Source organism: Sinohyriopsis cumingii, chromosome 7, assembly GCF_028554795.1.
Source record: "Sinohyriopsis cumingii isolate HCF-2022 chromosome 7, ASM2855479v2, whole genome shotgun sequence".
NCBI lineage: Eukaryota > Metazoa > Mollusca > Bivalvia > Unionida > Unionidae > Sinohyriopsis > Sinohyriopsis cumingii.
In genome coordinates, this window is record NC_142967.1 from 122,243,449 (window position 1) to 122,269,781 (window position 26,333).

At 36.2% G+C, this 26,333-nt stretch overlaps 1 protein-coding gene across 2 annotated transcripts in view; it reads right to left on the reverse strand.

The window, feature by feature from the left end:
- The window catches only part of LOC149796051 (DNA polymerase epsilon catalytic subunit A-like), a 148,038-nt gene that overhangs the window by 98,542 nt on the left and 23,163 nt on the right, over nucleotides 1-26,333 (reverse strand). For both annotated transcript variants that reach the window (XM_089965969.1, XM_089965968.1), the window contains exons 11-21: nucleotides 25,469-25,588; nucleotides 23,712-23,772; nucleotides 21,675-21,746; nucleotides 21,063-21,176; nucleotides 18,055-18,267; nucleotides 17,473-17,580; nucleotides 16,091-16,219; nucleotides 12,767-12,869; nucleotides 3,207-3,353; nucleotides 1,548-1,842; nucleotides 67-159 (exon numbers count right to left, since the gene is read on the reverse strand). In XM_089965969.1, the coding sequence (XP_089822095.1) occupies nucleotides 67-159; nucleotides 1,548-1,842; nucleotides 3,207-3,353; nucleotides 12,767-12,869; nucleotides 16,091-16,219; nucleotides 17,473-17,580; nucleotides 18,055-18,267; nucleotides 21,063-21,176; nucleotides 21,675-21,746; nucleotides 23,712-23,772; nucleotides 25,469-25,588 (1,455 nt within the window). The remainder of the gene's footprint in view (nucleotides 1-66; nucleotides 160-1,547; nucleotides 1,843-3,206; nucleotides 3,354-12,766; nucleotides 12,870-16,090; nucleotides 16,220-17,472; nucleotides 17,581-18,054; nucleotides 18,268-21,062; nucleotides 21,177-21,674; nucleotides 21,747-23,711; nucleotides 23,773-25,468; nucleotides 25,589-26,333) is intronic.

Sequence of the window (26,333 nt, forward strand, 5' to 3'; positions counted from 1 at the left end):
ATTGCTCCCAACTTTTTCCCGATAGCGTGGGAACCCTGCTTTATAGACATGTTTCACATTTCTCACCCTATCTGTTCCACAAGTTCCCTGGCTCTTGTGATAATATTGGCCCCAGTGTAGCAAACAACGCCTGCCATCTCCATGCTATACCAGCGAGCACTGAAACATAAACACAAAGTCAATGATGTCTCATGTTTATAAACTATTAACAATATGCCACATCGCAAAAAAGATTGTTTACTTGTAACTAACTACTGTAGCCAAAAAAATAGTGTGATTTCATGGGTTTAAATACATCATACCATGCCTTCATAAAACTACTCTGATATTACGATTAAGCAAGTCCTTTTATCTTGGTACATTAAGACTCAAATTTTCCTGACACTTTAGAATCCTTCAGAGTAAATTTTAAAAGCTTCTGCAGGAAGAGATATACAAAGTCCAGCTGTCACAGTAAGGGATCATATCCAGCTCTTGTCCAATGCAGATATAGACTAAACTAAAAGGCCCAGGACACCAAAACTAAGTAGCTTCACATTCCTAGATTTACTTTGACATTCGTCCTCAAATGCCATTCCCATTCACCTCTCAAAGCAGATACACTACTTCTCATCCAGGCCGAAGTCCTCAAATGCAACCAGAATGGGATATAAACTGGGAACTGAACCTTCATTGCGAGTCTTGCAGACATGGATACATTCCACTAGACTAATTGTTCTAGGGTTTAACGCCATTTTTTCAGCACAAGATAGGCTATACATGGCGGCCAGTATAACTGGTGGAGGAAGAACCCTGGAAAACCCAGGGAAGAACCACCGACCCATGAGAAGCTACTGGCAGGCTTTCCCACGTACCAACGTTAGCCGAGCCTTGGACTCGAACCCACGCAGACAGAGGTGAGATGGCAGTGATCCGTAACGGACAGCGCTTTAGACCACTCGGCCACTCGGGGCCCCCTCCACTAGACTAAAATGTTTAGACCAGCTAGGCTACTTTGCAATTAGTCCCATGACAAATAATGACCATCTTGCAGTCCAGTAATAACAAGATTATAAATGATACATTCAAAGTTTGTCTTGTGACATTTTTCCTACCCTGACATAGACGTCTGAACTTTTTTTAGAATGTGTGGACCAGAGTAAAGTACGATAAAGATATCTCAAGAGTTAAAAATGATGTCTTGCAATACCCATTGTTATGACTTTGACCTTGAGGACTGAGACTGATTAAATAGTGATATATTTTTGTGCAAGCCAAACAGGGGAAGGCCTAGGGAGGTACTCACAAAGTATTTTTAAAAAACTTGAAGTTAATAAAAATATATAGTTTACATAACACCACCAAGCAGTTGTTGAAAATGAGATTTGTGACCATTCTCTTCCTGCCACCCTTCACCTAACTGCTTGTACACAAAAGCAGCACTTCCATGTGAGCCTATGGAAAGCAAAACCCAAAACACAATGTCAACAGAATACTTTCCATAGAAGTTTACAAACCAACTATTTATGCAACTTCACTTATCAATATATTCTGTCATCTGTACTCACCCCTTCCTCATAACATAGCCATAAAAGGAATTTAAGATGCATTTGTGAGCCAGCTGAAGGGAATCGTACAGGACCAACATTCCATTTGCCCGCTTGATCTCCCCTGCATCTCCTGATTCTTTAGCTTCTGCAAGTTTTCGATTCCAGACCTTCCCCAAACCTTTGAATTCATAACGTCGATCCCTAAAGGCACGCACAGTGTCAACATAGAATGAATTTTCTCTCTGACAGATGGTGGCCACTCTCTCCTCCATACGAGTGTAGTGAGTCTTCTTGTAAGCTTTCTTGCAGTATTCTGTAAAGTATATCAAATGGCTCTATAATTTCACCTGGTCATATTAGTTACCAAATTTCAAGCTTGATTTAAAGTTAATCTACGAATTATTTTCAATGTCTATATATACCAAAAATAAACGAGATCATTCACATGGCTGATATCTGACAGCCAAATTCAAGAGTAGTTCACCATGAAATCAGTTTGATGAATTCAACAAAATGTTATGACACCTGTTCACAAAACAGTAGTTGAGGTGGTTTTTTTTATACATCATGCTTTGTCCAGTTCTGAAAGGCCCCTGGTGAAAGGATGCTTTGTGCAAAAGTTATATGCAAATCAGCTGGATGTTTTTGGATGAAGTCGCATATTATTCTATATTTAGTAACATCAGTTTTATTTGGTGTTTTACATGTAAAAACTTGGACACTATCAGCTGTTCAAGGCTTTTCTCATTTTAGGACAGTCTGTAATTGTTTGTACAAACGTAAAAGCCCTCATACCAGGATGCCCTGTATAATTTGGTTGCTGGCTTTTAAATGACTTGTCCATTTTAGCTGGATATTTCAATAGTACGTAAACCTTGGAAGATTGAACAGATATACTGGTGCTTTGTTCTAGGAACATCTATCAGATTTCACGAGTTGCCACCCTTAGTATTTAATGCCAGCTAACCAATAGCATGGTGCATTGTACATCGGCCGAAAATGGTGGGAACAATTGATGTAAAATGGATACATTGGAAGTTTAACTTCGAAAGTATGACTTTGTACCAGAGGGAAACCATTGCAGGTATATTTTAGACCTGCCAACCCTGAAGAGTCCATCTCAGTAAGACGGTTGATTTTTTTCCCGTAAAATTGACCAGTTTTCAGTAAAGTGTAACAAAATATCAATAACTACTATTGTAAAGCTGGAAAACGTAATTAAAGTTTGACGCATCGACGATAATCATCATCTTCAACCGAAAAAGTTTGCAAAGTACACATAGACGTTATTTACCACTAGTACAATTGCAAAAACTCTAGTTACAAACCCTATGCAGCCCAATGGCTTGTTGCTATCTCTCAAATTTACATAATTCTTGGAAATTTTTTTCCATTTCACATTGACAGCAATCATCTCTCCCGCCATGAGACATATTCAAATTGGTATGTGATGTCCAATAAACATAATTGTGTCCTTCCCAGCTTTTATTCACAAGAATCCATGTACTCTGTTTTATTCTTCTGTCTTGATTATTAACACTTTTCTAAAAGCTTATTTTCCCTTTGATCTTAAACATGCATTGCTTTCTGGACGCCATTTTTAAAAATTCTATAATCAACAGCTTAAAAATAAAATTGAATAAAATTGTATCCCACATGCGATGAAATTTAGTTTACCCTGTAGCCTCTTTTTCTCTACAGCAGCTTGCTCTTCTCGTGACAACTCATGAAAGGCTCGTGGTGTACCTCCTGGAAACTGAGGTGGAAATTTCTCATTCTCAAGCTGCTGCTGTATGCGATGATACTCGTTTCTCCTAGCTGGCACTAAAAATGGAAGCAATATTAAATCCACAACTTCTACAAATTAGATGAAGATTTGCTTCCAATATTGCAGTTTAATCTACCCTCATCTATGAATTTCTCAATTGCTTAAAGTTTTAAAATCTTTGAAATTAAGGTTTCAAGATTATTTGAATTCATGATGCCTTGCGTTTCATTACATTTATATCCTTTTAAAAAAGCATTGTTTAAAGAAGGAATTTAAATTTAAACAAGCTGTGCACAAGATCAGCACCATTTTCATTCAAGACCAACAAGACATCATTAGAAATGTTATGTCAATATGAACATCCACTCACAAAAGGCTTTAAGATTAGCCACACTGAATTCAAGGCTGACAATATTTTCAGATTAACTAGTCACTGTAAGAAGTGTTTTGGTGAGAACCAAATGTCATTTTGGCTTTCTGTTAGATTGCAGCAACAAGATTTTCAAAAAGGGCAAAGTTTTGGATGTCAGATTGGCGAAAGTCTCATTCAGACCCAATGAGTTAACCCTTTGGTGAAGACAAAAAATTAATGTCGATGGGACTTTGCATTTCAGAGTAGTGATTAAACAATTCTGAAGATTGGATATCAGATCAGCATCAGTTACATTCACGACCAATGAGTTAAAAAATGGACTATATCAAGAAAAATTGGATTCAAATCAGGAGAGTTATTTAGGGAAAACTCCAGGTCAATACGATTCCAACCAGAAGCAATGATCTAGAGATCTTGCCACCATAATCGAGTTCAGATCAACACTAATTTTTCTTTTCCTTTTGGACCATCTTGATATCCGAATAAATCTTGATGAAAATATCATCCATCTAGGTGAGCTGAATGTAACAGCATTTTAATTGCTCCTGTGCATATTATCTAGATGGTTCTATGATGCACCAAAATTTGCTTTAAGGAGATGAACCTTTTCAAATAAACATTACATGATGTATAGGGTGCGAGTGTGAGGTAGATTTTTAATGTAGCTTTAACAATTTTCCAGTCATATCGCTGCGATGTCTGCTGTGTTGCAGTTTAAAGTGCTGTCTACCACTGGGGCATCATGCCACAGACATGTAGGATGATGTCCCATCCAAGTCCTAAGAATAACCTCTTAATGCTGAGCGCCTAGCAAGGTAGCTGTTAGTACCATTTTTAGAAGTCTTTGGTATGACTCAGCCAGGGATCGAACCCATGACCTCCTGATCAAATCTAAAAACAAAGGTTTACAAAACTTTTTTAAAAGACATAACAGTGAAACAAGTAAAATCCTTGAAAAATAATCCAAAACATGACAGGATACTTAATAAAATCATAGACAAAATAGTATTGGTAAATTACAAATATATGACTATGTTAAATAAAATTTTACAAGCTATCAAGAGTGGCAATTTTAGGGAAATGAAAATATAACTGTCGATATCATGGCACCCATTTTTCTTTAAAATATAAGAAATAGAAAAGTAAATGACTACGTAAATTTTTTGGTGAAATCAACGCTTCTTACCTACAGTACTAGGTACTATGATCAGAAAGACCAACAGCAAAGAAACTGAAAATCTAAATGTTAATGGTAAAATTCCAAAACACAGTTACAAGCGTCCCTCTACTTTCTGTTGATTTGGTTGTCGGAAACAAAATTTGAATTTTATGCAAAATTATTTTATATGACTACCTCTCTGGCCTGCTGAAATAGAACAATGATGCAAAATGCAGTGTTTTACTCAATATCATATTATGCAAGACTATTACTGAGAAACTAAGCTAAATGCAAATACATGGCATAAGCAATGAAACATAAATAGCTAAATGCAAACACTTGGCATAATCAATAAAGCATAAACAGCTAAATGCAAACACCTGGCATAATCAATGAAGCATAAACAGCTAAATGCAAACACTTGGCACAATCAATGAAGCATAAACAGCTAAATGCAAACACTTGGCATAAGCAATGAAGCATAAACAGCTCAATGCAAACGCTTGGCATAATCAATGAAGCATGAACAGTAGGCAAATGCCACCATTTGCTTGTAATAATAATACCCTCCACAATGAATACATGTATCAAGTTTGCATGGCTGTATAAAAAAAATCTGCCAGAGAAAAGGAGCTAAATATAAAACTTGACAAAACTTTACAATGATCTATGCAGTCGGAATTATAATGACCAAGTCTCAACTTCACAAACACATCCTGATTAAGTATATAATTGACAAACAATGAATAAACACTGCAATTTATGACACCTGCATTTGTATCTGGAAAGAGAAATCAGAAACAAGGACTGCAATACCACTGCTCATTAAGTGGCTGGATAAAAACTTTATAAATGCACAGCTATCTGTGCCTCTTGCATTTGTATCTGTCAAGTGAACTCAAGAACTAGGACTGCAACAAACTGTTCACTGAAGCTGTAGTATCATTTACCTCTTTACAAACTTGTCTTCATACGAGGATGCTGTTAAATATTATACAATTTTTCTATTTATGTCTGCTTCTTGCAAAGTCTTGAAGAAAACTCTCACAAAGCTCATCAAAGCTGACTGTGATTTGATAAGCTCCACAAGTCACAGCCACTTTGATGGCTCTTTGAGATCAGCACAAACTTAGCACAGCTTTCACCTCAGCCAGGCTGCATCTGGTCACCCAGCAACGATGTTTATTTTCTCCTATGTTGTCAATCATCTGGGAATGATTACAGATATAGTAGGTCTTTCTCAGATCTACGCTGTTCTGTCTAATGGCTGAAATGTGTTGTCTCATAGATACCCCTAATATCTTGCAGCTAAGAACATACTGTTTCACATCAACAAATTATGGTTTGGTATGGCAGGTTCAGCCTCAATCCTACAACTTGCTGTTTGTATTTTTGTGGGTTTAGTGCCATTTTTCAGGCAGCCATTATATCTGGGAGGAAGAACCACTGACTCTCACAAAACGATTGGCAAATTTTCTCACATGTCCATGTCAGCAGACTCAAGACCCAAAGCCACTCAGGCTGAGGTGAAATGCAAGTGATATCTAAAGGCATGCATGTGGCAACACTGAGCCCCACAACTAAATAGCTCTAATTTCTGAATCAAACTTCAATTTTGCCGAGCTTCTCCAAGCTGAAATTGTCAACATTCTTCCAAACTGCAGATGGAGCTAGTAGATCTGAATCTGGACAATATACAAACAGTAAAACATTTCGACAAAGTGTTAACAATCTGATGCAAACAGTAAAACATTTCGATAAAGTGTTAACAATCGGATGCAAACAGTAAAACATTTCGATAAAGTGTTAGCAATCTGATGCAAAGACAAAAAGTAAAACATTTCCATAACAATCTGATGCAAAGTTGCTCAGTAAGCTCATCAAAGCTGGCTGTGATCTATTCCAAATCCCTAGTTCACCACCACTTTGACGACTCACCTGGGCAGCATTGTTACACACTATCAGAATTTTATTTTGCAATGTTAACAATGTTAACAAAGATCTGTGCAAAGCTTATTGTGAACAAAATTATAATAATACACATGAAGGGGAGAACTCCATCATTAAGCCCATCAAAGCTGACTGTGATTTGATTTAAATGGTCCAATTCACAATCACTTTCATGGCTCAAGAACAGGCAGTCTTCATTCAATCTTGCTGCAATTTTAAGCAAGTCAAAGCTTGCAATCATACAGCATAATCCCAGTGCTTTCATAAGCTGATCATACCTCTCCATTATACATATAGGAATGACATCCCACATGCAATAAACAGTCATCTCTTTTCCATGAATCTCTTCCACCATCTGACATGTCGAGTTGCCCCACTTTTGAAACAAACATTTCCAGGAACTTTCCTGGACGGAACAACATTTCATGTAAGGTTCACTTATAACCATCACTGAATTGAATCTTTTAAATAAATTTGACAGAGAAAACATGCATTTTAAAATCAAAAGTAGTTTTTTTATTCCAAGACGTAAACATGCGACTCTGACAAATGACCATGACAGAGTCATCTTCTAATCTTCTATGTAAGAAAATATGAAGCAGTCTTGAATGTACCCAGTCTACTCTACAGATCTGTTCACTTGGACGAACAATACAAATGCTTTGAACAAGAACTCAAATGATTCATACAGCAATTGTATTTAAATTGGCTCCATAGTTTCACAACCCTACAGATTGGATGAATACAAAATTTTGAAGTTGTTACGGACATCTACATCTTGAATGACACTGCATGACATTACATACACAAGCACAATCAGATGGGCAGGACACGCACACACAAATATATAGAATACATTCATACTATAACAATACAATGGCAAAATACACAAAACACACAACCAGATGGGTAGGACACCACTATATACACACATTCATATATAACAACGCAGTGGCAAAATACACAACACGCACAACCAGATGGGTAGGACACCATTACACACACACATTCATATATAACAATACAGTGGCAAAATACACAACACGCACAACCAGATGGGTAGGACACCACTACACACACATTCACATATAACAATGCAGTGGCAAAGTACACAACACACACTACCAGATGGGTAGGACACTACACTACACATTCATACCATAACAATAGTGGAGAAATACACAACATGCACATCCAGATTAGCAGGATACTTTAGATACAAACTTGTACACATCCATACACAGATCTCCAGACTCGCAATTAGTGAAAAATTATACCATGACACTAGCTCCATCCATTTTGATGGTCAGTACTGCCATATATGAAAATCCCGAAATAAAATTAAATAATTTACACTCTATTACAAGTAAAATTTTATTTGCAGCCAAATTTATCAATATAGACCAATTTCACACTATATGTCATGTGGCAGACTAACTTTCTCAATTGGGCTATGGTAAATTTGTTTTCAAAACAGTTCAAGCTTCTTGCCTAATGTATAATCTTGGTGACTGAAATTTTTGCCAATTTTTAGCACCTAAGGAGACACTAAAGTTGGTCTTATTTTTCCTTACAATAGAAAATACTCTTCACTGTCACTCTTGTTGATCTCCAACTGAGAAAGGCAGGTTATATTCAACAAGAAAACTCACAAACAATGCTGAAGTATTGTTAGCTTGCAGGACTTGGGTAGGCAGCTTAAAGTGCTTTTTGCAAGCTGTGTGTTTTTTCATCTCGTTCTGCCACAAAGCATAATGGTTGGCATGTATGACAATTTAAGCCATTGAGAATTCGTGACTTGTTTGCATGCGTGTGATAAGAATTGACAGTCATAAAATTCATGCCAAAATCTTGAGGGTTGGCAGGTCTGCATATACGCAGGCTACATTACATACACACAGGATACATTAAACACAAACATGTACGCATCCAAAAATGCATTCTTCATTTTTTACACACATACACACACAGAGGCAGAGTAGCACAATTCTCCATTTTTCATAAAAGAATGGGGATAATAAAAGATGTCATACTGTGTAGACTTTCAAAAGCTTCAAACAAAATCTCAACATCAACAAAGCTGTCCAAATCTTCAAAACAAAATCTCAACATTCACAGCAACAACGCATTCATAAGAATTGGCAGGTCGGACAATCCTGTCAAGAAAACACAGATGTCAGCCTTCCAATAGGACCTAAAGGCAACCTGAACATGTATGCCAAGAAAACACTGATGTTAGCCTTCCAATAGGACCTAAAGACAACCTGAACATGTATGCCAAGAAAACACTGATGTTAGCCTTCCAATAGGACCTAAAGGCAACCTGAACATGTATGCCAAGAAAACACTGATGTTAGCCTTCCAATAGGACCTAAAGACAACCTGAACATGTATGCCAAGAAAACACAGATGTCAGCCTTCCAATAGGACCTAAAGACAACCTGAACATGTATGCCAAGAAAACATTGATGTCAGCCTTCCAATAGGACCTAAAGACAACCTGAACATGTATGCCAAGAAAACACTGATGTCAGCCTTCCAATAGGACCTAAAGGCAACCTGAACATGTATGCCAAGAAAACACTGATGTCAGCCTTCCAATAGGACCTAAAGGCAACCTGAACATGTCAAGAAAACACTGATGTCAGCCTTCCAATAGGACCTAAAGACAACCTGAACATGTACGTCAAGAAAACACAGATGTCAGCCTTCCAATAGGACCTAAAGGCAACCTGAACATGTATGCCAAGAAAACACTGATGTCAGCCTTCCAATAGGACCTAAAGGCAACCTGAACATGTATGTCAAGAAAACACTGATGTCAGCCTTCCAATAGGACCTAAAGACAACCTGAACATGTATGCCAAGAAAACACTGATGTCAGCCTTCCAATAGGACCTAAAGACAACCTGAACATGTATGCCAAGAAAACACTGATGTCAGCCTTCCAATAGGACCTAAAGACAACCTGAACATGTATGCCAAGAAAACATTGATGTCAGCCTTCCAATAGGACCTAAAGACAACCTGAACATGTATGCCAAGAAAACACTGATGTCAGCCTTCCAATAGGACCTAAAGGCAACCTGAACATGTATGTCAAGAAAACACTGATGTCAGCCTTCCAATAGGACCTAAAGACAACCTGAACATGTACGCCAAGAAAACACAGATGTCAGCCTTCCAATAGGACCTAAAGGCAACCTGAACATGTACGCCAAGAAAACATTGATGTCAGCCTTCCAATAGGACCTAAAGGCAACCTGAACATGTATGTCAAGAAAACATTGATGTCAGCCTTCCAATAGGACCTAAAGACAACCTGAACATGTACGCCAAGAAAACATTGATGTCAGCCTTCCAATAGGACCTAAAGGCAACCTGAATATGTATGTCAAGAAAACACTGATGTCAGCCTTCCAATAGGACCTAAAGACAACCTGAACATGTACGCCAAGAAAACAACATTGATGACAACTTTTGATATCTGCTACTGAAGGTAAGGCAAAAGGATAATGTGTACAATGAAAGGATGATTGCTGTACTGCATTCCAAATTTTGTCAGCAAAGTCAAAAACATAAAAACCTCTTCATTGCAAGAAATCAAATTAATGACTCCGCCAGCTCGTCAAAGCAGGCTGTGATCTGAATATTCATCACAGTTCACAGCAACTTTGACGCCCTTGCAGACTGAATTTATTATCTTTTACTACCATCTGGCACATCTGGGATGCAATATAAATTTGGAACAAAGGAAGGTACAAAATTGTGCCTGGTATTGTTATATACATGGTTCTGGAACATAAAAGTGACCTACAAAATTGTTGGTAACATCTATGGTTCATCAGGTCACAGCTTTACTGCTGTGTATATGGCAGCCAGTACAACTAGTGAAAGACACACACACACATGCATGCACACACCAGAAGAACCACCACCCCATAAAGCTAGCTGGCAAGCTTTCTGCCATATTCACATTGGCCAAACCCAATACATAGTCTTCAACAAACGAATTGTGATGGCAGTGATCAGTAAAGGCAAGCATTTTATAGCACGACATGCGAGAAAAAGTCATCTAGTAACGTGTGCTTTTCTACAGATGTGTGCAAGCCTTTGACAAGAAACTAAAATAATCTGAACATGTACAAGACAACTATGATGACAAGTAACGCTTCCAATATTGGCTTAGTAAAGAAAATCTGAACATGTATGCCAAGAAAACATTGATGTCAGCCTTCCAATAGGACCTAAAGGCAACCTGAACATGTATGCCAAGAAAACATTGATGTCAGCCTTCCAATAGGACCTAAAGACAACCTGAACACGTATGCCAAGAAAACACTGATGTCAGCCTTCCAATAGGACCTAAAGACAACCTGAACATGTACGCCAAGAAAACAACATTGATGTCAGCCTTCCAATAGGACCTAAAGACAATGAACATTTATGTTGAGAGGACTACAGTGAAGCTCATCAAAGCAAGCTGTGATCTGACGAAAAATACAAATCACAACTACTTTGACTGGCACCAAACATAGTATTTATTTTCTTTTGTCACAGTTCTAAACTATATCCAACCCATAGCAATAAACTGAATCCTGACAACCTGGTAGCCTCAAGGCACATACCTGACATTTACAATGCCTCTTACTTTTTAGGTATATAGGAAACTGTATTTTTATTTTATCATGCATAACTTCAGGGATGACTGTATGATTTCTCAACTCATCAAAGCTGGCTGTGATCTGAAAGGTGAGACACCAGTTCACAGCCACTTTGACGGCTAATAGATCAAGAACTCTGCGACATCAAATCCACACTGAGGGATTAATAGATTATATACTCATCCTTTGAAAACAGCCATCAGATCGAATTTCTAGAAACTTGACATATTTATGAATTCAAATGACCCAAAAGGTTCTGAAAGTCAATCTGTAATACTAAACAGAATATTCCTTTTTCGAATTTGCATCAAACATGCCATGCAAGTAAAGAGTGCATACAGGACTCTAAGCAGATTTCAATTCCAGCAATGAACTTTCAAGCCGTCATGCTACCAGTCATGTAAAAGACAATAAATATGTATTATGTAAAAAGAAATGCAAGAAAAACAGTCTTCATGGATGCAACTGTCTCACCAGTACCTATCTAATAATTTATACTCAAGTGTCTATTCATATGGCCACCGAGTTCCAAAGTTTGCAAAGCCTATTCTCACAGCAGCCGTGTGCTGACAATATAAAAGTCCTTCCACACAGTGACAAGTGAACTTGTTCAGGACAAGTCCAAAATATTCTGAAATATGCCAACTTTTGCTAAATGCAAAATATATAGACAAGTTTATTGTCAGGGGTGACCAACAAACAAATAGTGGACATGGAAAAAAAGATGCCTAGTTCAATAAATCAGCCAAAAATCCACTATTTGTATTAATGGGTGCTTTCCCATTAATATGATTTAAAATACACTTTTCACCCATCACTAGATAATTTTTAAAATAAAATTATGGATTTAACAAGAAAAAGTTCACAAGTCTACATTGATGCAGAAGGCAAAAGCAGTGAAAGTAACAATTTTCCAAAGGTTAGAATAACATGGTTGGAGGTCCTGAAGCAGTTTCAAAAACAGCATACACACTGTAACACCAATTCGCTACCTTGCTGCTCCACACACCTCACACATACACGAGGGGGAGACCTGGAACAACTGCTCCTTTAATCTGTCCTCAATTGTACGAGTTTTAATTACAATAACGGGTGACGGCAGATGTATAAATAGCTGTTAAACAATTATGTACACAACAGCCAGGTAAATAGTCCTTCTCAGTTGAAGTGGCTGTGTGAACGAGTCAATGTAACTTCAGCGTGATAAAGATATACTGTCACCACCAAAGAGTGATACCCATGTCTCACCATACTTGCTCAGGCGTGTCATTAACTGTAAACCGTATCAAATAAAACATTTCAAGCAACCAGTGTGGAACTTACTGCACTCTCCTCGCCACATCCAGGTCATCTTTCGTTGACAGCGAGCTCCAGGCTTGTTGAAATCACAGGCAGCACATGTTGCTTCATCCACAATAGCTGGGGGCTACATAGGAAGATTCCAACTTTTACAAGTCTTTATTAATTTTCAATGCAGGAAAAATTGGATTAACAGTACAAGATGTATGTACCATCAATTCATGAAACAATTCCCATCCCACATTTCTGTACATTAATGACCAACAGGATTTTAGCAGAATATAACATCTTGCCTTCTCTGCAGACCTGCCAACCCTGACGAGTCTATCAGCAAGGCACATGATTTTTTTCCATAAGATTGACCAGTTTTCAGTAAGGTGTAGTAAAATATCAATAACTGCTAATGTAAAGCTGGAAAAAAATTTTATGCATCCAAGATAAACATTATCTTCAACTGAAAAAGTTTGTAAAGTATGAGCAGGCTTTATTTACCAGCAGCTCAATGGCTTGTTGCTATCTCTCAACTTGATGTTATTCTTGGAAATTCTTTTCCATTGCACATGACGACAGCAATTCCATCTCCCACCATGAGACATACTCAAAAATTGGTATGTGATGTTCAACAAACGTAACTGTGTCCTTTTATTCACAAGAATCTGAACTCTTTTCTTCGGTGTTGATTATTAACACTTTTCTAGTAGCTCATTTTCCCTTTTTCGTCTTAAACATGCATAGCTTTCTGGATGGCATTTTTAAAAATTATATAATCAACAGTTTGATCATGCAGATGCTTTACATGAACAAATAGGTGCAGTTTACAGCATCTGGGGTGCTGCTGTAAAGTTATTCTGGTTCCCTGACTAATTTCATTAATTCCAAGATGAAATCCAGATCCAAATAAAACATGGATGAACCAATTATCCGAAATTTTTGGCAACGACAATTTTTTCTGTCGTTTTTTCTAGTATGCCATAAGTCTGTATATTAAGGGCAATTTTTGAAAGACTTGCGGCAAAATCGTAAGAGTTGGCAGGTCCATCTCTGTAATGGTATAATCAAAACCTTGCAAAGTCATTCCAGCAGAAAAAAGTCTCATTTATCAATGTTCATGCAGCCTTTATGCATTATTTTTCAAGGACTTTAACAATTTTTAAGGAATTTTTCCTTTTAAAAAAATAATGGAAATTGAACTTTTCCCATACAATGCCTTGTTCACCATTAAACACAAGTGATACCAACTGTATGCCAATTCAATTTATGCATGTTCATTTTAACGCTGTTTATAATGAAGAAATAACATTCAATATGTGCCACTGTCCTTGTTTTTATGCCATCAGACAACGTGCAGTAACTCGTGTGCAGCTAACACACATGCATACACACATCTCACTCACCGATGCAATTAATATGTTTGAAAATTATGCACAAATAATCTTGGCTTGAAAACTTGGGAGGAATAATTTGTCCAAGAACTTCCTTAAATTACAAGTATCCTGGGAAAATTACTTTCAATTACTCCAATTTAGATGTATGCCATAACTTCAAGAATGAAACTGTGGCATAAAAGAAGCATCAATTGTAAAGAGAAACTTCAAAAATAGAATGCTTGTTCAAAAACACTTATGCTAAAAAGCAAAAGTATGCTACTCATCCAAAAACATCTACCAGTGTCGGGTTACTAACTGTATCCAAATAATCTTTATTCCTTATTTTTGGAAAATATGTAAATAAAAAGAATTTCTGAAATCAAAGTGAGCATTGTATTAAATTTTTAATGTTCTGTATTCCCTCAAATAAATGCAAAACATTTTTCAACAAATTCAAGAACTCGTCAAAGAAAAACAATTACAAATGCCACGTTTTCAAGGCAATCCCTGATATACAAGCAGTTTTTGAGGTTGTGTGAACCATGGTGAACCCTGGTGATCTACTTTTGCTCACCTATTGTAGTGTTCACAGATGCTAACAGGTTATTAAAATGGGGGAAGTACTCCCTTGTCACCAAAATAAGGGTGGGGTTAGTAAAAATGCAGGGTGGTGGGGGAGTAGGAAGAAATGCCACAGTTCAATATTTACCCAACACTTCAATATCGATCTCTTTCATTATGCTCCACTGTTATAACTCTACTGGAACCAACATTTCTAAAAGATATCAACTCTAGCTGTATAAGCAATCTGTTGTTTCGAGAATTTAATCAGTTCCTTATCTGTATATGAATACTGATGTGTGCCATGTACCCATTTGCAGTCAGCCAGCATGAACATATTGCAAAACTGTTCTTTATAGTTGTCAGGTACAATTTTCCACAGCTCACTGGTATTGTCTTTTGGATACAAAATAAGATTTTTCAAGAACACAAGCTTTGCCAATGTTTTGCTTTCTTGAATCTGTGCTACTAGGTTAGATCCCATAATGCTGCCTTAGGCTACTTCAATGCCATAGTCAGCTTGTTCGGAGACAGTTTGATCAAATAAACATACTCGCATTTTAATTTCTTTAAAGATTCTTATTTATTGATCTCAGCTCTTCGAGTGCAACGCAGTTTTGTAGCACAAGATCCCTCAGGGCTAAATTGTTTAAGAAAAGAAATGAAAATTAAACTCTACCTTTAAATTGCCTGTTTTTTAATTTGGCTAGTTATTCTGTTTTTACGTTAAATTTTTTAAAACTGTTGAATAGAGGGTTAATCGGCATGCCATCTTTTTATGTCCTTTCAGTATGTATATCAGACCCATATTCAACAATTTTTATTCAAAATCACTTGCCAATATCTCCAATAACATTTTCCCAACTCATTCTTCATAACTTTAAAAATCACTGTCATCATCACTATCATCAGCCATGTCCCAAACAAAATAGTCATCTGAAACTAAACCATGTAGGTAATCTGCCATTTTGGGCTTGCTATGTAGTCAGTATTTTAAACAAGCAATTGCAAGGTTCACAATACAACTGAATGCTTGTTCAAAGACCCAATATACCAGGAAATTTAAGTAGTATTTATTTCAAGCCGATGAAACCAGATGTGTAAACAATTGCCTACCTGAAAAAGACAGATGATGCAAAAAGTGCTAGACACTTTAAGGGTTAACAAATAAAAACTGCATACTGTACAGAGTACATTTTTATATATGTGACTTTAAATAGGATCGAGTTTTTAAGTATCACTGTCCGGCAAGTGTGAGAATTTGGACAATTATTGTGCAATTTGCACCCTAGCAAAAGTATACAACCAGCATGCAATCATTACAAGATTTGAATCAGTGTGAAATACTTGCCATCTACTTTTTAATGGACTGGAAGAGTCAGATTCCAGTCCAACAGTTACAACACATTCACTCCCTTACCTGCAATCTATTTGTGAGGATTATGTTAGGATACATGGCCCCCACATCCAAATGATAAATAATTGGGTTCTCGAGTCTGTTGGGGCAATCTCTCAGCATGGACAGTCTTTCTACAATATCTGAGCACACCTGAAATATTAAGACATTCAAGTCTTTAGCAAACATATTCAGAAGCAATACAATTACTTAAAATCTTTTCACTCTATTCAGTTGTTCAACACTAATACAAGTCCTTGGCGTAAACAAGCTCAGTGCATGTATTCTTTTAACATTTTGGATCGTCTATTACATGCATTTTCAGTTGATCATGAACATAACATTTATTCAACTGGCACATGCCTTATTTACAATGTAATCTGTGCGAACCTAGATGGCATGAAAATAATACTCAAAATACAAGCTGAGCATTCCTATAAGAATCCTACAGAATGCCATTTCAGTCACTATGCCGAGGCCTATTCCAAAAACCCAACAAAGTCAATGGTGTGAAAAGTAGGCCACTGTCACATCTTTGCCTGCAATGAGCAATATCCTCCAAAATGAACATATCAGAGAAATAAGTGTTAAATATAAAAAATGTCTACATAAACAATACCCTCAGAGAAGTGATACCTGTATTTCACATCCAGGTTTCAGACAAGTCTAAATGTATTTTAGGTCAAGACTTGTCACATTAAAGCCTCAGCACTCTTGCACCTACAGTAATTTTATCTCTGTACAATGCCAGTGCATCAGTTGCAAACCATACTGTACTGTATTACAGCTGTAAATAACTTGCGAACCTAAGAACTGTTAGCAAGTGTTGAAATGAATGTCAATCAAAATTGTCCGATGGCGATTCATTTAAATAAAAACATTTTTTCATCTTGTGCAATTTTCTTCAGATTTGCCTCTAAATTGCCAACACCTGTCAGCGTACAGGATTTATGAGGATGAATTCAACGATTACTTTTAACAAATGAAACATGCTGAGATGCATGATACTGCAATAAATAAAACTGATGACAATTTTGCAAACTTTTGGCAACTGAATGGAAATGTTGTAGAATTTGCACTGAAAAATCACAATTCAGAAAAAATCAGGGTAGTTGGCATCTCTGCTGAAAATATTTGGACCGAAGTTGGCAACTTCATACAAAATTCTAGCACCAGCCTTGAAAACCTGCATCATACAATCTTCAAATTTTTGACAATGATTGGAACATTATCACTAAAAATAAGTAGCATATATTTATTTCGCTATCTGACAACACATGCAGGACAAAAAGGCTGCATACATTAAGACTGGAGGTTAGTCCCTCTAAAATGTCAACTTAGGCTAAAATCATTATAATGGATGCATCTCTCCACATTTTTATTAAATCATTTCACGCAATACTGACCTCATCTAAGTTGGTTACATTATCCAAAGGGATTTTCTCCTCCTCCTCAATAGCATGCTTCATGGTTCTTGCCACCTTGTCAATCAGATTTTGAAATGCCTCTGGCACCTGGAGAAACAAGAGTACATCAGCGCTCTTTGATGGTGCAACCTTGTGAAGGATTCTGCAAGGTACCTTAGCAATATTTACAAGCTACAATGCTATCCCCATTACTTGTTCCTCACAATGTCAAAACGTTTCAGTTGCACTGAAGTTAATTTATCCCCACAAGAAATATGGAGGGAAATTTCTAAACTCGAGATTGAAATTTTTTTTTTTAATATACAAAAAGGAATTGTGGTATGGTAAGAAATGAAGATTGGAAATTGTAAAATCTGTTTTCTAAATCCATACTAATATATTTTATTCATGGATATCCACGGCCATGCTCATGTACCTTAAAATATTTTTCTTATTGTTAACATTTTTATTTTAATTTCTATATGAATCTGCAAACTGTCATAGCCATTTCCTAAAAACAAAATAAGGTGTACATTTGTCAATTTGTATGCCACTCATAACCGGATGAAAATTTTAACTAACCATTCTAAACCTGCAGGGAATATCAGCTCTGAACACCCCAGGCTCCAGAGCCTCAACGTGTCCACCAACATAGGTCTCGGAGTCGAGAACATGCCCATCTTCTGTCATCTTGTTTAAAATGGATTCTTGCTTGTTCGGAAAAATGATATTGGCATGATATGCTTGCACCATCAGCAATGCTTCACACAAGGTTCCAGAACCCTTTCTCAGTACCTGTACAATAAGGACAAGAATTTCCATGACACAGATGATCTATTTTGACTTCTTACAATTTATTATAGAAGCCTTTGCTCACAAGAGATTTTTGAAACCTGAAGTATCTGTACACTTGCCCAGCTTTCTCATTAATCGAAGTTAACAGTACAAGGTTTAGTCAATACAATATAACAATAAATGTCTTGTTTCAATTAGTGCTAACACTGGCAGGACAGTTTCATGTATTACGTCAATAATCTGAGCTAGAAAATAAAAAGGGTTAAGATGAATGGGGGTTTTTGGGGGGTTCACGTCTGTAACAATGACCAAAACTGCCAACAATTCAGTCGATAAACTTGTTTCAGCGGGTATGCACAATGCTTGACATCTATTGCATTTACTTAAATTGTAGGTAAATTTATGGACAAATTTGAGTAAGAAGCCTTCTTAGACCACCAAATTATGTGAGCTCATTGGCAGCTTTCATTTTTATCAAATAAAAATCATTGTCCCATAATTGAACAACCTCTAGTAGTGAGATTAACTTTGATGAATTAATGAAATTATTTGATTTATAAATTTGGACGAGAATCTGTTCTTTCATTTGAACAAAACTTGTACACAGAATGCTGTGAAGATAAATGGCATTATTGTTCACAAGTCAATAACAAGATTAACACTAATCTGCTTTTTAAGCAGCCAACTTTATATCAAAATTAAGCTAAAACTCTGCACTTCAAGAAATTGGTGATCTTGTCAGTCATGCTACAATCGTATTATGTCCGAATTCATTCACAATCTCTTCCCCAAAATGATAATTAACTTTTTACACTTGAATTTTGATACAAGAAAAAAAAAAAAAAATCACACCTAAAAATATAGAAATTAAAGTCACACCAAGATCGTGTTATATTACATGTATCAGGACACTCAGTAGTGAAATTGTATGCATCACTACACTTACTCAACACTGAAATTGTATGCATCACTACACTTACTCAACACTGAAATTACATGTATCACTACACTTACTCAACACTGAAATTGCATGTATCACAACACCTACTCAACAGAAATTGCTTGTATCACAACACCTACTCAACACTGAAATTACATGCATCACTACACTTACTCAACACTGAAATTACATGTATCACTACACTTACTCAGCACTGAAATTACATGTATCACTACACTTACTCAACACTGAAATTGCATGTATCACTACACTTACTCAACAGAAATTGCTTGTATCACAACACCTACTCAACACAGAAATTGCTTGTATCACAACACCTACTCAACACTGAAATTACATGTATCACTACACTTACTCAACACTGAAATTACATGTATCACTACACTTACTCAACAATGAAATTGCATGTATCACTACACTTACTCAACACTGAAATTACATGCATCACTACACTTACTCAACACTGAAATTACATGTATCACTACACTTACTCAACACTGAAATTACATGCATCACTACACTTACTCAACACTGAAATTACATGTATCACTACACTTACTCAACAATGAAATTGCATGTATCACTTAAGTAAACAGTGCAATTACATGTATCACTACTTTACTCAACACTACCATTACATGTATCACTTTACTCACCAGAACGATACAAATCACTACACATTTACACCACATAGTGCAATTACATGTATTGCTATGCTTGACTCTACAGTGTAATTACATGCATCTCTACACTTACTCAACACTGAAATTGCATGTATCACTTAAGTAAACACTGCAATTACATGTATCACTACTTTACTCAACACTACCATTACACTTTACTCACCAGAACGATAAAATCACTACACATTTACACTACATAGTGCAATTACATGCATCATTACACATTAGTCAACACAATTAAATTATATGCATCATAATCTAATTGGGCTCTTGCTAGACCATCCAATGCAAGCTCAACAGTAGTAGGCTTTTTTAACTTCCTTAGCAAGGCTTACGTCTGGTAGTGCCCTAACATCTACTTTCACTCTAATTTGACTATGGACTCTCTCTCCCTCCCTCCCTCCCTCTCTCTCTCTATATTGCAATCATTGTAAAGGAAACCCAAAGCATGGGGTTCTACAGTGAATGTTGCCCCACAGATTTATACAAAAACTCTGCACTTTTGTATTTCACAGTACATCTGTACGTCGAGAGTTTGCAACTTCAATAAATTTCTAGTAGGAACTTGAAAAATTTACCCCCCAGTCAGTCCACTAGTACTACATTACTTTTCTTTTTTCTGCAGAGCTGCCAAATTTTAAAAAGGAGACATCAGATCTTTTTTCCCCTTCTAAATCTGATCTTTTTCTTCTTTCATGACTTTAAATTATATCTGCATCAAAAACTATTTGTGAACAATATCTGCAGTTTCTTTGTATCCAAAGCTTTGTTACTTTTTTCTGTAATACATTTGCTTTTTCTGCTGTACATTATTTTTACAAAATTTAGCATGATCAATACTGAACAAACACTGTACTAGTATATTTAATGCAACAGAGTATCCACGTCTGTCGTAGTTTATAAATGTAAGCAGACGATATGCCAAGATGGGGGGGTGGACATCACAAGTCTCATGCCTAAATCGTCATTTCTGGGTTCAAGCCAATGCCCCCCCCCTCTATATTTTACAGAATTAAAGGGCTTTTTGCAGGTAGGGATCAAACCCATTCTGGATCCCAACTTTTTTTCCCAATTTCCTGGTCAAGTCAAGAACGTATGTATGTATGGATGGACACAAAATTTGATTTAAAAAAAGTACAAATGTTTCTAACCTCGTCTGGTTCCATGGGGATAATGGTACACAGAGCAAAGATGAAAGGATGAACATACTTCATGTACAGGTAGTACGTAGCCACAGCATCGGACACAGAATAATTAGCCAGCACCTGCAATACAATTTACTTGATACATAAATACAAGTGGAATAACAATCACCTCAGTTCTTTTCAATGCAAGTGGTCTTTAACAATGCAGATCAAAGCATTTTAATACACAATTACGTCAGTTGCAGAATTTGAATTTGTAAGTTTATTCAAAAGAAAAAAATTAGGATTAGATTGTAAATTCACTTGAACTTGAGTCAACATAAAAGAAAAGCTTCAAGAAATATTAATGTTGCAAATGACTAAAAAAAGCAATGTGACCAAATTAAGTAAGAAACATTAATTACTATACTGAGGGTATCAAGTAATGAAAAATTTCTGTACTGAAAAGGTGTGATGTAAATCACCTCTAAAACAATAGGGTGTGATGAGGTAAATCACCTTTAAAACGTAAGTTGCAACTTGCATTATGTTAAGAAAGCGTCTATCATGTTATAGTTTTCAAACAGTTATGATGTCGAGTCTTGTCAAATCACGCAATGACTAAGCGAATCAATTTACCTGAGGCTCCTCACTGGCCATCCTACACATGTCCTCTGGGTCAAGTTCCACAGGATCATATCTCAGTTTGGCCTAAACAAATAAAAATGAATGCAAATCAAGCAACCAATCAAATAAAAGAACATCATAAACATGTCGGGCCTCTCTGATGAGGAAAAAGAAAATGTTTCCTATTGCGCAGTTTTTAAAATTACGGGGTGGGGTGGGGGTGTTTTAATTAAAAAACAAAAGCACGATAATAATGAGTATATATAACATATAAAGCACTTCAAGTAATGGACAAAACCAGCTCAGTTAGACGTACAAATCAATTTTGGACTTTTCAAATTATTTTTTTTTTGGTACAAACTTATTTATCAAGTTTTATTAAAATCTTATCAAAAAACTTAGTCTATCAGATGCAAGAACTCCTCATTTAATGAGTTTTGTTTACAAGAAAACAATATTGGCTTACTGATCCAATTTTATTAAAATGGGGTCAGAAACACCACTTGAAGAAGCAAGACCGATCATATGTGAAATCTACATTAATACAGCCAAGGAATGACAAAGTTGATTTAAGCAGGTGCAAATTTAAAAACAAAGCAAACTGCTTTTTCAATATTAGTGTGCTGATCATTTTGTTGAAGAAACTTGTCCTTATTTAACTGATTTTGGCATTCCTCAGCTATATTTACATTTCATCCAGCTGAAATGTCTGTCAACAGCACTTCAAAATGGGTCCACCCGAGTGTTGGATTTAAAAAAAGGTAAAAGTCACAGTAACCACAGTCTAACTTAAGTATTTTATTTGTGGAACAGGGTCAAAATAGACTGACCGGGTATGCGAGATCTTCCTTCTAAATTTGGCCTCAAATTCTTAGGTAACAGGCTATACAAAACCATTATCCTGGAAATAACACATCACAAGTATCAGGGAGGACACCTTGCATTGTACGAGTAAGTCAGGCAAAATCAATATTTCGATGTGCTTATCCTATGTTGTGAAATGTAGCTATTTCAGTAGTACCTTGCTAATCCTTCGTGCATTTTTTTTCAATGCCAACTTTTGATCACCTGTAATTGCATAATTTGTGGCAAAGTTGTTAACTATGCAATTTGTGTGTGATTTGGATTTTCAGTGTAGCTTTAACAAATTTTCAGTGACGTCTGCAGTGTGACAGTTTATAGTAATGTCTAGCACTGGGGCATCATGCCGCAGACATGTAGCATTATGTCCCACCCAGTCACATGATACCAGGCCAACTAGTCCTAACACTAACCTCATAATGCTGAGCGCCAAGCAAGGCAGCTGTTAGTACCATTTTGTAAGTCTTTGGTATGACTCGGATTAGGATCAAACCCATGACCTTCCGCATCTGAGGCAGAACCTCTAACCACTTAGGTCACTGGAGCGGTAATATACAATTTGTGTTTGTTCACTGTATAGGAAGATTTTACTATGTGAAGTTAAACCCCAAAGAAGTGAACTGCAATTCTGAATTGAAATAAACTAGTTTCTACAAGGCCTTAGTCCTAAATACAGCTTTATAACATTTATAACATTTTGATAACCTGTCGAAGTAAAATTAAACAGTGTCATTTCAAGAAATATTGTATAATAGGTGGCGTTTTGTAAAAGAAAAAAATTCTCAGCTTGATTTAATGTTATCAAGTCCCAATTTTCTTCTCTAGATAATCCAAGTTTGTTTGCTATACATATTTAATCAGTATGGACCAAGTGGGAACTATTCTAGATCTTTCATTGGGAGTAAAAGTTCCTTGAAGGTTCTTGAGCCTTTTTTAAAATAAAAGATTTACATTACTACTCACCTAGAGGTTGGACAAAATGACTATAATGGTTTGCTTTCAATATGCAAACATTCCTTGTCATTATCTAATAATCACATGGCAGGACCAGCAAGAGTGATTCTTCACTGAAGCCATCTAAAAAGTAACAGCTTTACAAGACCAATATGAACAGTTTCTTCAATGTTCAGAAAATTATAAAATGGAAAATTAACTTCAAAACTAGAATTGTGGACAAGTTCGAGTTACCTTGGCAACAGCCTTTAAACCCCTGCTTCCCACTGGTAGATAGCTGTCTCTTTTCACCCATCTGAAAGATAGGATGGTCTTATGCATTTCTCAATTTTGCTATTGTGATTAAATCATTACCTAAAGTCTTGAAGCATTTAACTCAAGGCGAGGCATGGCTAACATCATTCTGGCCAATACAACTTGCTTTGATTCTGAGGAAAGTCACAACATGCGATCAAGCAAGGAAAGTAATTTGACATCAGATGAACCATTTTGTCCAACAAAAGTTTGACAGCTTTCATAAATGTAGAAAATAATTTTTTCCCTAATTTTTTTTTTACTAAATAAAGTAAAAACAATATGGAAGTAATTTATTAAGTCTTAATTCCAATAAGAGTTTAGCATCATCAAGGCATATTGAAAAAAAAAGCTAATATGTGCACTACGACCAAGTCCCAACAATCCTCAAGCTAAACATTACAAATCAATAGTAGTAGCTGTGCCGAGTAACCAATCAAAAGCCATTAGTAACGTTTAAATATGGCACAATATTTAGCAACATTGCTTTAGTCTGCCATGTTAAGACCAGTCCTTTTATTTTTACTATGGTCTTGGAACTTCTTATGTGGCAAGCTTTACTCTTCAAAGCATTAAAAAAGAAAATAAAAAACATTGTTTTTAAATATAAACCATTTTAACTTTGGATTTCATCTGCTTTACAAGGTGATGTACCACTCTGAAGTAACTGGGATTATCTCTGTCTATTGATATTTGCAATAAATGACAGCTATCATTGTTTTGCTTTTGTAGCTTGATCTCTTTCTATCATCATCAAAGGTATTTTCAAACAGCCACCATTTTAAGTGTTGCCACCATCGGACTACAAATATCAGTCAAGATTTGAGTCTTACAGCATGGATTTAGATATACTACAAATTTGTATTCACATAAACTACAAGTAAGACAATCAGCAACCGATCAAATGCCTGATTTTGCAACAAACAATGATTTACATGCAATAAAGAATAGAAGGGCAGTATGACTTTCCTAGAATATGGTCAACTACTTCCTTGTACCAAGAAAACTGAGAAAAATAATTTTAGTTGTGCAAGTAAAATGGGTTACTTGGTGCAAAACTATGATTGGTGAGCAATTTCCTCAAAATAAATACAACTACTTCTACATCCACCAAGACACAACCCATGTCCCTGATGGAGCCGAGTTGACAGTACAAAAAAGTTCCTGACACTGAAGGTACAACGAATGGTCACATGCACATCTAATTATGATTGTAATAATGCAAATTCATTATTACATGTGGTATAACTTGTATAGGTAAGCTAGACCTCAAATGTAACAACCAAACCATTATTATAAGCACTAATATATGGCATCCAGCTACAGATGAATAACAAAAAATGCAAAGCAAACTGACTTAATGATATGCACTTCTTAGATGTACCAAACTGCACGGCAACCCATTTAAGACTAATAGTAGCTGCATTCACAGGATTACTTAAGACAAAATTGTATGAGTTGGTAGGTCTGATATACTTAGATAATTCCCAAGTTGAGCCATTGAAAAAACAGTCGTTTTTTTCATTCAAAAGATTTTGTTATACACTGTATTCTGCCACAAGACAAAATGTATGGGAGCTAAGGGATTGATTCATGTCCGCATGACCACAGCAGTTACCAAATTTCATGGGGACTGGACAAAAGGACATGTGGATTCCTAAAGACCTCCATCACATCTATAAAAAAAACACCCTTACTGCAAGCAGTCCATGTGTGAGCCAGGCCTGGATTTGTATTCTCCCTGTGTGTCTTTTTGAAAGCCTATCTCTCGAGACATGTCCAGTCCATGAAATGCTGCCCTTGCTTCCACAAATGGCCTGAAAATTTCAGATCATAAGAAATATACATGAATGCATGCCTATCAGTCTTTCCAGCCCCCCTTTGCGAAAAATTAGGCATAAAGTTTTGCTATTCATTTCTAAGGTGGAGAGGGGGCGCACAATAGGGGTATTTTATACATAAAAAATGTGAAATACTGAAGAAAAAAATATTCTGGACTTCCATTTGTAACTTGAACAAAACCACGCTTTTGCATACATTTGTCTCTTTAGTCCAGAATGCAAAAAAGGCGAGGCACTACACAGCTCCAAAACACAGGCCATATCTAAAGGAACTTCCCTACAGCCGTTCATGCCAGGTGTAATTGATTTTCAACATAAAACTCATAAAAAGTACAGATATTGAGGATAAAGTAGTTGTAACGATTCAGACAATAATTAAAAGTAGGGAACATCATGGCCACTTGAAAGACCACTGACCATGGACTAGCATTAAATACCATTTCTGGCCAAAGAAGTGCAGGGCATTACACAATCAAAGACAAGGAAAACTTCTCCAACGTCGTCATGCTTAGTACCACAACTTTAATAATAAAATTTTTAATATGTTTAAACCACTTTCAAGAATGTTTCAATATATTCTCAAAATTAATACCAATTCACGTAAGGGACAATTTTCAAAATATTTTTGAATGTGCTTTGCTAACAAAAAGGATTTGTTCTCACTGACATGTTAACAAATTATTCGATACACATAAAATCATAGCTGTGATCATTTAATCAG